The 13,200-nt window shown below is 64.1% G+C and overlaps 1 protein-coding gene across 1 annotated transcript; it reads left to right on the plus strand.

Annotated features, from left to right (window-relative positions):
- The first annotated feature begins 1,371 nt into the window (after positions 1-1,371).
- On the plus strand, positions 1,372-12,082 carry QSOX1 (quiescin sulfhydryl oxidase 1). The gene is made up of 12 exons (XM_042785112.1): positions 1,372-1,654; positions 3,687-3,787; positions 5,123-5,171; positions 5,342-5,444; positions 6,223-6,313; positions 6,515-6,660; positions 7,076-7,210; positions 7,399-7,528; positions 9,566-9,688; positions 9,765-9,909; positions 10,151-10,330; positions 10,720-12,082. Exons 1-12 carry the CDS (start codon positions 1,372-1,374, stop codon positions 11,454-11,456), a joined length of 2,223 nt encoding a protein of 740 aa, XP_042641046.1. The 3' UTR covers positions 11,457-12,082.
- Positions 12,083-13,200: the final 1,118 nt, after the last annotated feature.

Genomic DNA, 13,200 nt, shown 5'->3' on the forward strand with positions numbered 1-13,200 from the left:
AGCACCTCTTTGCTGTGATAACCTAATCAAGTTGGCTAGCCCTTAAAATAAGGATTTTAGCCCAGGGTAAAATAACGGTGACGACAGCCCTAAGCACAGGCATTTTTGTCTTTTAAGCACCAGCTGGATAAAGATGGATCTTGTCAAAGTCTGGCACTAGCAAGAGCCCACCTTTCAGAGCAGCCCTGCGTGGGCTGGGCTGCGCCTCGCTCCCTCCTACTTGGACAGCAAGGTGTGATAATCCCTTAAACCTTTAATTACAGCTGGCAGGGCTGGAGCAAACCAGCTTCTGCCCCCTTTGCATCAGCCTGGACCCGCAGAAGACGTGTGGCAGCATCCCCACGAGGGTCGTGTCCCCCAGGCTCTGTCCCCCAGAGCCTTGGGGAGCCCCGTGGCTCCCCGAGAGCTGTGCCCTGTGTGGGGGCCCCTGCCCTCCGCTGCCACCGCAAGGCTTGGCTCTGGCAGGCTTGTTTTTCTAGCGTGGCAAGTCCTTCTAAAATACCTAGGTGGGGCCCGGCACGGCTAATGGCCTTCCTGGGGACGGAGCCAGCAACCAGCCCTCAACAGCGATGGGCACCCCCAGTGCCGGAGGGCCCGCTGGCCTCAGGGGGTGGGGAGGGAGCGGAGGGCTGGATTTTGGGGCTTTGTCCACCCCGGCTCTGCCCCGGGGCCCTGGGCAACGGGCACCTTCCGCCCAGCAGTCGGTGACGTGGGTGTGTGCGTGAGCCATGGCACGGCCGGGTTGGCGGGGCCAGCTGTGGAGCCATCCCTGGGATGGAGGGCTGGGTTTTTATTTATTTTGGGGTGGAACAGCTGGATTTTTAGGGGCCTGGCTGGGTATCCTGGACGAGCGTCCCTGGCAGGGTCGGGGCAAGGGCAGCCGGGGTTGCCGGGGTGCCTGTTGCTTGGGGTGCCTGTTGCGTGGGGCGCTGCCTGGTGACGGTGCCTGGTGTCGGGGGGCGGGGGGGGGGGGTCCGACTCAGCCGCTGCCCTCAGGGGTGACCCGTAATGGTGGCACCGCCGGCTTAGCGCCTGGGTCAGCCGCCTTCCCTTTTCCTCCCTTTAGCAGAATTTGATCATTTCACGCTATCCGTCCCCTCGCGTGGCCGGGGGGTAGCGCCGCGGCCTCACCCCCGTTCCCAGCGCGCTGCTTGCGGCCGGCGAAGTGTTATTTGGGGGGTGTCCTTGTCCCATCCCACACCCCCCCCCCCCCGCCCCCAGCAGAGCCGCGGGGGTGTGCGGAGCGCTGCTGCGCGCCCGCCAGGGGGCGCCGCGCTGCGGGCGGCCGAGCCCCCGCCCCTCGGTGGGCGGGGCGGGCGGGCGGCCCTAAAGGCGGCGGCGGCGGCGGCGGCGGCGGCGGCCGGGCCGGCGATGTGGCGGCGGCGGGCGAGGGGCGGCGGGGCCGGGGCCGGGGCCGGCGGGGCCGGGGGGAGCTGGTGGCCGGCGGCGACCCTGGTGCTGGCCCTGTGGCTGCCGGCGGCGAGGTCCGGCGGGCTGTACTCGGCCAGCGACCCTTTGGAGCTGCTGGGGCCGGGGGCGGCGGGGAGGCTGCTGGGATCCCCCAGCGCCTGGGCCGTCGAGTTCTTCGCCTCCTGGTGCGGGCACTGCGTCCACTTCGCGCCCACATGGCGGGCGCTGGGCCACGACCTCCGCGGTGAGTCCCTGGGCCCGCCTTCCCTCGCTGCCCCAGCAGCACCCCCAAACCCTCTCTGTGCCCTTGACCTTGGTTTTTCCCCCCCCCTTCTATCTTTGTCTCCTGTCGGCACCCCCGTGTCTCTGCCCCTGTGTGTCCTCGTCCGCACCCTTAAATCCCCCCTACATCCCTGTCTGCTCTCCTACCGGCACCCCAAAATCCTCCCTGTGCCCCTGCCCCCCCTGAATCCCTCCTGCATCCTTGTCCCATCCTCCTCCTCCTCTCCATCAGCACTTAAATCCTCCCTGCAGCCCCGGCTCCGTGCATCCTCGGCCCTGTCAGCACCCTGTCTGCACCCTCCTCATTAGCACCCCTCCATCCTCGCTGCCCCCCGCATCCCTGCCCCAACCTCCCTGCAGCATCAGCCTGGCTGGAAGGCCCAGCCCCCCCCTTCTCCCCCCGGTGATGTTTAGACCGGGCTTAGCAGCATCCCTGGAGCCCCTTTGGCTGGGACAAGCTCCGGCTGAGCCTGCCCCAGGTGTGGGGGGGGGGCCCTGCTGCCCCCCCCAAACCCTCCCTCAGCCCCGTTCCTCCCCAGTGCCCGCAGGGAGAGGCTGGCAGGGCGCCAGGGCCAGGCACTGATCCCAGCTGGTTTATTCCCAGTTTTGACCTTGATGCCCGGCCTGCCTGGTGCCCAGCTCCTCCTGGGGACCCACGCACCCCACTGCCGGGCCCCTCGCCCCACAGGGGCTTGTCCTGCTTCCCCCCCCGGCATCCCAGGGTGTGCGCGTCTTCTCTCTGTTATTGCACTAATTGATAGAGCGCGGTCGCTGCCCCGGTGAGTCAGGGCGCTGGCCGGGGCGGGCATCCCGTCCCTCCGAGGGGATGCCGTCCCTCCCCCGGGATGCCGTCAGCGCTCCCCACCGGGGCAGGATGTGAGGAATGGGGTGCGCGCCCGGGCCCTGCGGGGGAATCACGCCTCTCCTGGCCCCTCTCCAAAACGGGGTCCCCCGAGGGCTCCCCGCTCCGGAGGCCCGGACCGCGGGTGGGGTGCCTGTGGAGGCAGGGTGGGGAAGCCTCCCCTCTGCCGCTCGGCATCCTCACTGCCATTCCCACGGGTGGATTTTTGCACGAGTGGGCTGGATGGGGAGGATGCCAGCGCTGGGGTGACCTCAGTGTGCCGATGAATCCAGCCTGGCTCCCTGCAGCAGGGCTCGGCACCAGCCCTCCTGTGCCGCAGGTGCCGGGGCAGCGGGGAGCAGCTTGTCTGCCCCGTCACCTGTGACACGGGACGGTCCCAGCGGGTCCCCATCTCTGTCAGGCTCCCACCTCGGGCAGCGTGGGCTCCATCTGTGTGCCAGCACCACGTCCCTCCCCATTCTGCTCAGAGGAGAGGCTGGACATTCTCTGACTTGCGTCTTTTACGCTATAAAGGAGCCATTTCAGAGCTTTTATCTCCATTTTGCTGTCGGCTTTCGGAGCCCTCTGCTTGAAATGCCTCCACGCCCCCTTTTCTTCATCTTTGTTTTACCCCAGGGACCGGCTGGTCCCCCCTGGGGAGGTGGTGGTGGAAAGTCGCAGAGGGGGGAGCGGATGCTCGGCGGCGCCTGGGTGGGCTCCGCCACGGTGCCCCGGCCACTGATTTTGGGTTGTTTCCTCACAGTTATCGACCGTGCCGTTGGTCTGGGGTGGGACGAGCTGGAGCCCGTGTCCCTTGCTCTCCCCCGGCCGCGGTTAGCCAGCCCTCCCCTTCCCGTTGGGGCAGAGGCAGGGCCCGCAGAACCAGACGGGCAGGCAGCGGCGGGCAGAGCGAAGGCAGGGCGTGCAAAGCCTGGGCCCGCCTCGCGTGGCTTTCCCCACGCGAAAAGTAGGGCACCACACACCAGCGCCGACCGCGGTGCCGGGTATTTATTTGGGGCTTGGAAACCATCGGTGGGACTCCTGCGAGGGGCGAGCCGTGCGCTGGCGCAGCGGGGGATTGCCCGCGGCGGCAGTGGGGAGCGGGGCGGTTTTGGGGGCTGAGCTGTGCCGACGGCATCCTCTGTCCCCGCAGAGTGGAGGCCTGCGGTGATGCTGGCGGCCATCGACTGTGCTGACGAGGCCAACCAGCAAGTGTGCAGTGATTTTGGGATAACTGGCTTCCCCACGCTCAAGGTAAGGGCTCTGCGCGCTGGGCACTTGCCTGGTTTCGCTGTGCTTTGCCATTTGGCCTGTCACTCTCTTGCTCAATCAGATCGACAGCGCTATTGCACCAAAATATTCCCTTTGAGGCTTTGCAGGCTGGAGCTGTTTCACCCTTCCCCAAAACATAACTGTGGCTGGGCTGCAGCCGGTGCAACTGCTGGGTGATGTAGCAACAAGGAAGGGGAAAACTAATAAAATTCTGCTTCACGGTGAAACACAGAGGCTGGATCTTTCCTAGGATGGGAAAATCCGAAACCTGAATTGGAAATGCCTGGGGAAAGGCTGCTGGAGGGCAGAGCACGGTTGCAGGCGCAGGTTTTGGAGGAGGGTGCAGGGAGGCTGCACGGGGCTCTCCTCGGAGCCTCCTGCGGTGGCTGGCAAGATGCTGTCCCTCCTCCTGGGCCTGTGCCCGGCCCCTTAGCTGGGTCAATACGCCGTTTCGCAGCGTTTCCCACTGCAAACAAAGCCTCACTCCAACACAAGCAATAAAGCTGAAGCACTCCAGGTGCAGACAGCAAAAGCCAGGATCGCCTCGCGACGGAACGCGGAGGGGATAAGAGCTTCATCAGACATGGCCTCACTCCTGACTTAGAGGCTCAGCCCAAGGTGGGGTCAGGTTTGGGGGTTTGCCCTCAGTTTGGCTTGTGCCCCAGCCCTGCCCTGGGTGTCACCGAGCACCCACCGCCCGTGGGACGTTGACCCAAACGTCTCCCGGCGCAGGGAGGCGCGTGCTGAGGCGGTGGTGCCAAGAAGTCGCTCGCTTCGCATCCCCTGTCCCCGCCAAACACCTTTTGCAAACAGCCCGTGCTCCCAGCCCAGCCTGCAAAGCAAACACCTGTCTGATGCAACCTGGTTTCACTGCTCCAGCTGTACCACGGGCACTGGGAGCCACTGTGGGAGGCCAGGAGTGGGGAGAAAAAAAAAAAAAAAATCCCTTTTCTTGCTTTGTGAGAGCTCTGGAGCAGAGAGACAGTGGTTTGCAGGATTGGGAAGGTCCCAGCTGCTTCCCTGGAGATGCCAGCCAGCGCTCAGCCCTTGGCTGGACACAGCTCCCAGCCCATGCCTCATCCCACCACTCCGGGGATGCCCCACAAACCGAGGACACGGCCGGGAGCTCCTTCTGCGGTGGCTGGTGTCGCTCAGCGTGCTGTAGCTTCGTGGGGAAACTGAGGCAGAGCCAGTCTGAGGGGAGCCTCTGCCTGCTGGGCTGCGCTGCCTCTCCGTCCCACTCCAGACACTCTCAGCCCAGTTTCCTCTTGTGGCTTTATTTTTGTTTTTGTTTTTTTTTTTTTTCTTCCCTTTCAGTTCTTCAGAGCTTTTAGCAAGAAGGCAGAGGATGGGATAAGGATTACCAGTGAGTATTCAGAGCCACAGGGTTTTTACCCCAAATGCAAATGGCCCTGCTGCCTGCACCCCTCAGACGTTGGGACCGCGGGGGGCAGAGCTCAGAGCCGCTCCCTTCAGCTCAGCCCACAGGACCAGCTTCCCCAGGACTGACCCCTTGGCACCCTGTCCCCCCTGCAGATCCCAGCGCCACCGTCGAGGACCTGCGCCATGCCATCATCACCAACCTCGAGCAGAGCCAGGACTCCTGGCCGCCCGCCTGTCCTCCGCTGGAGCCGGCGAGGTAGGGGCGGGTGATGGGGGGGGTGGGGTGGCTCTGGCAGCCTCTGTCCCACAGAGAAAGGGTTTCTGGGCAAATCCTGAGCCAAAAATGAGCACAGAGCAGCCGCCACGTCCTGGGGAGACACAGGTGACCTGGCCAGGCTAGAGTCATTTACGTGGCCTGGATGAGACGGGCGGTATTGTTACATCTCTTAATGAACCTGCTCATCAGCCTTAATTAGAGCAGGTGGTGCCTGGGTGGGGGACTTGGCAGTGCTGTGCCTTGCTGAGTGAGGCCGCTGCCGTTAGCAGCTTTTCCCTGCCCTGAGAAAGGGTTTTCTTGGTTTGGTACAAATTTGTTGGGATCTGAGTTGTCTTTGCCAGACGCAGGCGGTTGCTCTGCTGTCCTGGGGGGAAGCATTTGCCTTTCCCAAAGCGATGGTCGAGCCAGGCACACGCTTCAGGTCTCTGGTGCCTCTGTGTCCTAGCCAAAAAAAAACCCAACAGATCTGGTTCAAGTTCACTGCTCTTTTTCCCCCTGGGTGAGCATGCAGCTCCCTTTTCCCTTGCCCTGCCTGTGCTTTGTTTTCTGCCTCCTTGGCTGACCCTGATGGCTTTTCTCAAAGCCTGTGAACCAGAGCGGAAAATTGGGCTGAAAACTTCAGCGGGGAGGAATTGCCTGCTCGGTGGGGCTGAACGTGCACTGGCATCCCCCTGCCAAATCCCTGGGGATGAGGGACGAGGTCCTTTTGGGCAGAGTATCCGACTGATGCCAAGACACCCGCTTTTCTCTTTTGCAGCGCTGAGGAGGTTCGGACTTTCTTCCAGAGGAACAAGGACCGGTACCTGGCACTGATATTTGAGAATAGCGACTCCTTCGTGGGCAGAGAGGTGGGTAGAGCTGCATTTATCCCCCATTTCTCTTGAAGCCCATGTCCTGGGTGCCTCTTGCACGGAAGTCCTCTCCCGGCAGCTTGGATGCTGCTTTGTAGGTGCAAAGCGTTGCACAGGCTGCTAAATAGCCCTGCTGCATCCCTGGTGGGGCTGGGGATCCCTCCCCCCTCTCTGACCCTGGGGCTGCTGGGCTTGCAGGTGGCGCTGGACATGCTGCAGTACGAGAACTTGGCGGTGAGGAGGGTGCTGAGCAGCGAGAAGGAGCTCGTGGAGAAGTTCGGCGTCACCTCCTTCCCCTCCGGCTACCTGCTCCTCCGCAACGGCTCCTTCTCCCGCCTGCCCGTGTGAGTGTGGGACACAACGGGGTGGGTCTGGGGACCCCGGTGGGGTGCCAGGCTTGCGCCCCACCTCTCCGCTCTCCTTTATAATTGTTGGAAAGTTTATTAGGAAGGAGATGGTGGCTGGGGCGGGCAGGGGAAAGGGGGCTGCTGGTGGGCACTGAACGGGGGGCTGGCAGAAGGGAAAATGGCTTGTGACCGAGCCATCCCTCTGCCACATCTGCCTGGAGGTGGCACGGCGGGGCTCTGCTCTGGGTTGCGTGCCAGGATGCCCACTGCCAGGGCAAGGGGAGAGTACAGACCACCCCACGCTCATTCCTCAGGTCCGTGTGGCCGGTTTGGCTAAGCCTTTGGTCTCCTGCTTCCTCCTGGGGGCTGTGTGGGAGGGAAGAGGGTCTTGCTCACGGCTTCTTCCCTGCAGGCACATGGAGGTGCGTTCCTTCTACACCTACTACCTGCGCACACTCTCGGGCATCACCCGCGGCTCCTACAAGCTGAACACGACCGTCGACGCTTCTAACGACACCAGCACAGCCCAGCCGAAATGTGCCGACCGGTCAGACCTCCCCCTCCATCATTTTGGGGCTGTGGGAGGCCGGGGCTGGTGCGGGGAGGAGGTGCCACGGCGGTGGGTGGGCAGTGGGCCGGGATGGTGCCTTTTTCCCCCTGGGAAAAACCCCGAATCGCGGCCGGGCGTGCGGATTAACGGGCTGATGGATCATCGCCTTGCGCTGCCCTCCCCAGCTCCAAGGTGTACATGGCCGACCTGGAGTCCACGCTGCACTACTCGCTGCGGGTGGAGGCCGCCCGCGCCGCCACGCTCTCGGGAGCCCAGCTGGCCGCCTTCAGGTGCTACGTGGCCACGCTGGTGAAGGTGAGGAGCTCTCGGTGTCGGGAGGGGAACTGCCCCTGCCTCCCCGTAGCGATTTAGAAGGCGAAATGCAAACGCAGGGGTGCAGGCTGCCACGTCCCGGCGCCCGCAAGCAGCGAGGGGTGTCGGGTCTCGGCTGTGAGCCCCGCGTCCCGGCGCTCAGCACGTCCCACGGCCGCCTGCCGTGGGGCTGTCCCCACCCCTGCGGATCTCCAAACTCGGCCCGGGGTCCCGACGGGCGCTGAGGGCGGGTGCCGCAGTGTTTCAGACGGGGCGCGGGGATCGGCGGGGCAGAGCAGGAGCGGCAACTCGCGGGGGGGGTGTGGAGGCAGTGGGTATTTTTCAGAAGAGAGGCTGTCAGCTGCTGGGGTGGCAGAGGTGATCAGAGGGGTTTGTAACTCCGATCGCCTGACTCGGACGCTTGGCCTGGGGAGCTGATCTCTGCAGGCTCCTTTGATAGTGCAGGAGAGGGCCTCCCGCTCTGAGTCAGGCTCTGGAAGAGCCTAGTTTAAGGTCTCCTTTTTTCTCCTCTGTTGGCCTTGGTGAAATTGAAGTGTGCAGGAGCTTCGAGCCAGCAGAAGCAGGGCAGTTTAACTCCTTGGTGCAATGGAGCGCTGTGTTTGGCTGAGGTTACCACCAGCGGGGTGGAAGGAGCCCTGTCTCCAGCCCTGTCCCAGCCCGGGCCCTTTGGTAGACCTTCACCCAGGCATCGTCCCTTTTCTTTGCTCCCTCCTTTGTCACCCAGGGTCTCATGCTCAGTTTGGACCTCACATAGCCCTCACTGATGTTTGAGCCACCCCCTGCTCCCACCCCTGCCCGCTCTCCTCCAACAAAGAGCTCCAAACACGAGCCACTGGTGCGACGAGCCTCAAGTCCTCAGCTCAGAGCTTCACGTGTCTTTTCCTCTGCTTGCCCCTGGCTATCACCCTCGCTATTTCTCCCTTTAATGAAATCCACAAGGTTGCAGAAACAAATCCCCTGTCGCACCAGCTCCCTGGCCAAGGGTACGAGCTTGCCAGGGCAGTGGGGGAGCGGCAGCGGTTTTATTTGATCGCCTTTCAATTCTTCTTGCAAACCTTCCCCTTGCTGGCCAAGGATGAGCTGTAGCACCGGCCCCAGCGAGGAGGCGAAGCTGCATCCCACCCGTGGGCTGGAGGTGGTGGGTGGTGGGTGCTGGTGCTTCCCCAAGGACACCAAGCTGGCGCTGCCGTTGCCGTGCTCATCCACGGGACGGAGCAGCATCCCCAGGATTTCTGCTGTCCCCAGGATTTCTGCTGTCCCCAGGATTGCTGCCAGCTCGGCAGGGCTCAGGCTGGGAGGGGAGCTCAGCCAGCACATCTCAGCCTTAACTGTTGCCTTCCCAAGAGGCATTTAAGACACCAAAGGAAGAAAAAAAAAAAAAAAATCCTAACGTGGAAAGAAGTGATGCCTGGAAAGCAGGGCACGGTGCGGCAAAGCCTCCCGCCAAAGGAGCCAGGGGAGCGGCTGCGTTTTGCCGCAGAAACGTCACAGATGAGTTCCCCTGCCAGTTTGGGCCTTGCCGTGCGATTCCCCTCAGACCCGGGTTGAACAGCTCACGCTTAACACAAGGCTCCTTCCCTTCGCTTCCCTGTCGCTTTCCTCCCCGCCCCCCCCCCCCCCCCCCCCCCCCCCCCCGAGTGCTGCTGGTCTCATCCTCCCCGTGGGTCGGTCCCTCTGTCTGTCCATCCGTCGGCGGCTGCCCCCTCTCCCCCGAGCGCCCGCGCTTTTCAAGTGCTGCTGCTAATCGGCTTTGCGCCGACTTACGGTCCGGGTGGCTTTTTGCCTCCCTCAGATGGGGCCGAGGTTTGGAGCCTGAATGTGTGTGCGGGGGCCTCGCGCTGTGGCCCCAACACCGCCCCCCCCTCCTCAGCCCAGTCAGGGCCGGGCACCGAAACCTTGTCGGGACCGCGCCGCCCCCCAGCACGTGCTGCCATAGAGGATGCTGGTGGTGCCCGGGGGCCCATCCCGGTGAGCCGGGGGTGCCGGTGGGGTTTTCTCACCCCTCTCCCCCCTCTGCAGTACTTCCCCGGGCGCCCCTGCGTGCAGACCTACCTGCAAACCCTGGACAGCTGGCTGAAGAACTGGACAGAGCCCGAGCTGCCCCGCAGCACCTTGAAGGAGGCCATGAAGAATAACAGAAATGTAAGGCACCTGCGAGGACCCCCTCCCACCCCTGTTATCTGCCAGCTCCCTCACACTGTGTCTGTCTGTCCTCCAGGCCTCCCCATCAGCCATGCTCCCCACCAACGTGACTTGGGTGGGCTGCCAGGGCAGCGAACCCCACTTCCGTGGCTACCCCTGCGGGCTCTGGACCATCTTCCACCTGCTGACCATCCAGGCTGCCCAGAGCGGCCCCGACAAAGGTACCGGCGTCCCCGGTTGTGGGGTGTGGTTGGGTCTCGGGGAGGGGGTGTCCAGACAGGTTGTGGCACGGGCAGGGATGCTGCCTGCTGGCAAAGGCTTGTCTCACCCCGGGGGGAAACATCTGTGGGGAGGGCAAGAGCCGCAGAGTCGGGGTGCAGGGCTGCCACCCGGGCTGTGGGACCGTGGGGTCTGGGCTCACCCTTCTGTCCCACCCCCCCCATCCTCTGCCTCCCCACCCAGAGCTGCCGCTGGAGGTGCTGAGCACCATGCGCTGCTACGTCCGGCACTTCTTCGGCTGCCAGGAGTGTGCCCAGCACTTTGAGGCCATGGCAGCCGAGTCCATGGACCGGGTGGTGGGCCGGGAGGAGGCCGTTCTCTGGCTTTGGTCCCACCACAACAAGGTCAACGCTCGCCTGGCAGGTAAGGGGGGGACGCGGGGCAGGGAGCCGGGGTGGCTTCCTGAAGGAAAAGGTGGGGGGGGGGGGGGCGAGGTGGAGGAGCATCCCTCCTCCTGGATGGAGCTGGCGAATGGCTGCATCAGGGTGCGGCAGCCGGGACGTCCCGTGGGCATCGTCCCCCGTCGCGCAGCAGCCGACCGCCCCCGGAGATGCAGTTGGATCTTAGCACGCTCCCCACAGGGAGCTTCCCAAAGCCACCGCGTGCCCTCGCAGCACCCCTCCTCTCGAGGCAGCTCCTCCAAACGTCCCCAGCCCCGGCTGCTGGATGCTCCAGGGTGTTTATTACCGGTACGGGGGGAGGGTTGCGTCGCAGGTCCCCTCTAACCCCCTCGCTGGCTCCGGTCCTTGCAGGAGGTGACACGGAGGACCCCAATTTCCCCAAGCTGCAGTGGCCGCCGCCGGACATGTGTCCCCAGTGTCACAAGGAGGAACGAGGGGTGCACGCCTGGGATGAGCCCGCTGTGCTCACCTTCCTCAAGGTGTATTTCTCCCCGACCAACATCCACCTGGACTATGTGCAGACCGACCCCGTGCCCGTGGTTGGGGAGGGGACGGGCGCCAGGCTGGGCACCGAGAGCCCGCGCGAGGAGAGGGAGAAAGAGGAGGAAGAGGAGGAAAAGGAGACGGAGGGCGAGAGGAGAGCTCCGAGGCGACCGGGCTCCCCCGAGCCCCGGCGCCCCAGCATCGTGCGGCTGAACCCCAATCCGCGGGAGGCGGGCGAGGACATTGTGGACCTGGACTCCTTCAGCGAGCAGCACTTCAAGAGCCAAGCCCTGCGAGCGGCGGCCGGCCGGCGCCGGCGGCTCAGCAAGCGGGACACCATCGCCCTGCCCCGGGAGGCCGGCGCGGGCCGGGAGCACGGGCGGGCTCCCGCTGCCCTGCTCCGGGAGGAAGAGGAGGAGGAAGCCGGGGAGGGCGTGCGGAGGAGCCCCTGGCTGCGGGTGCTCGGCTTGGGCTTCTCCCGCCTGGACGTCAGCCTCTGCGTTGCCCTCTACTTCCTCTCCTCCATGTGCCTCCTGGGCATGTACACTTTCTTTCGCCTCCGCACCCGCGCCCGGAAAGGCCGTCTCACTTTCCCCGGGGCCTGAGAGCAGTTGTGGGGTGGGGTGGGGGGGGAATGGGGGCTGCCCCCGGGGTGGGGGGGCTGCTGAGCCACTGCACCCCTGGGACAGCGTTTTGTCACCCAGCGGGAAGGGGTTTGGTGCATCCCCCACCCCGGAGCTGCCCTGCTCACAGCAGGTGCCTCACCCAGGGTGGGGAATGGAGGATGGAGGGCTCTTTTTTTGGGGGGGGGGGGGGGGGGAAGGAGGTGTTGGAGCATCCCTCCCTCAGGTCGCGGTGCCACGTTTTTGGGTGCACGGGAGCTGAGACGCTGACGGCAGTTTGTGTCTCAGCTCCCAGCTACCCTCGGGATCTCCCTGGTGCTGGGCTGGTTTCAAACTGGGAAGCCCAGTCCCAGGCTGGGGAGCAGCCCTTTGGGGTCAAACCACTAGACGGGCCAGGAGGGTGGGGGTTTAGCCCCCCAAAAAAGCAGGCACTGTGCTGGGAGAGGGGGTGGCAGTCATGGGTTCAGCTGCATTTTATGTGTGTCCCCCTTTGAGACGTGGACTGGGGCCTCCCCACCTTTCCTTGCCCCCCCCGCCCCGCTCCCCTCCCCGTGCTCTTGCTCACTCTGTGCTTGTTTTAGTGGAATAAATTATTTTTGCTGACACCAGCCCCGCTGTGTCGGCTGGTCTCTCCCCTACAGGCACAGTGGGGCAGCATCCCCCCTCCCTGCCCTCCCCCCTGACCCCACTCCGGCCTCCCCCATCACCCCAGGAAGAACACTGGCTTGCTTTAAATCCGTTAAATATTTTAAATTATTATTGTACGTTTTCTCCTGCTTTTTGCTTCTGGGTGCCCCCGTGGCCGGCTGCCCCCCGTACAGCCAGCGTGTCCTTAGGGTTGGGGGGGGCTCGGGGCGTGTCCCCGAGTGGGGTGATGGGGAGGGAGCCTGGGGGGGGGGGGGGGGGGGGGGCAGGAAGCTGCTGAAAAAGTTGGCATGAGCCGTGGAGCTGCCGTTCGGCGCCGGCTGTGCCCGTGCTCCAGAGCAGGGAGATGGGCATGAACATCCCCTCATCCCCCCAAGGACTGGGAACCCCGCAGGCGTGGGCCCCCTGTGCCTGTCCCCGATTCTCTCTGCCCTTTTATCCTTGTTAGGAATCATTAAGGAAAATGGTTGTTTTCCAGAGCCGGGTCCGGGGCCATCTGCTTTCCCGGCGCTGCCTAAATCCCCCTGTAACAAATTCATTGGGATTACGCTGCCCAACCCTAATCCCGGCCCTTCCCCCCCACGCAGGGGATTTAAAAGGATTAGATCCCAGCCGATAATAAACTTTATTAAGAGGGAGGGGGGGTGTCAATCCGATTTGGAGCCTTTTTCTTGATATCTTCACTTTGCCCAGGTGGGAGGCGAGGGCTGGTGGGTTGGGGAAGGAGGATGACTGGCTCCGCTGCTGCCCGGGCACCGGGAGCTCTGACTCCTCCAGCCCTTCCTCCCTCCCCTGCCTTTGAAATAAATTTTCTTGCTCCGTCTTCCCTCCTCCTTTAGTGTCTGTGCATGGTTACACCTCCACGGGCCGTGGGGCCGGCACCCCCTGCCCTGCCACCGCTGGCCCGCTTGGCCTTGGCCATGTCCCTTAGCCTGGCCCTCGGTGGCCTCATCCCAGCATTTGGGGGGGGGGGGCCTGTGCCCCCCCCAGCCGGGTGCCGGTCCTGCCCACCGCCGGGTGATGGATGGGGAAGGTCTCATTGCCGCAGCCCTGCTGCCTCCTTCTCCTTGATTTCCCTGGG

Source organism: Tyto alba, unplaced genomic scaffold (genome assembly GCF_018691265.1).
Source record: "Tyto alba isolate M040663 unplaced genomic scaffold, T.alba_DEE_v4.0 Super-Scaffold_1000006, whole genome shotgun sequence".
NCBI classification, from domain to species: Eukaryota; Metazoa; Chordata; class Aves; order Strigiformes; family Tytonidae; genus Tyto; species Tyto alba.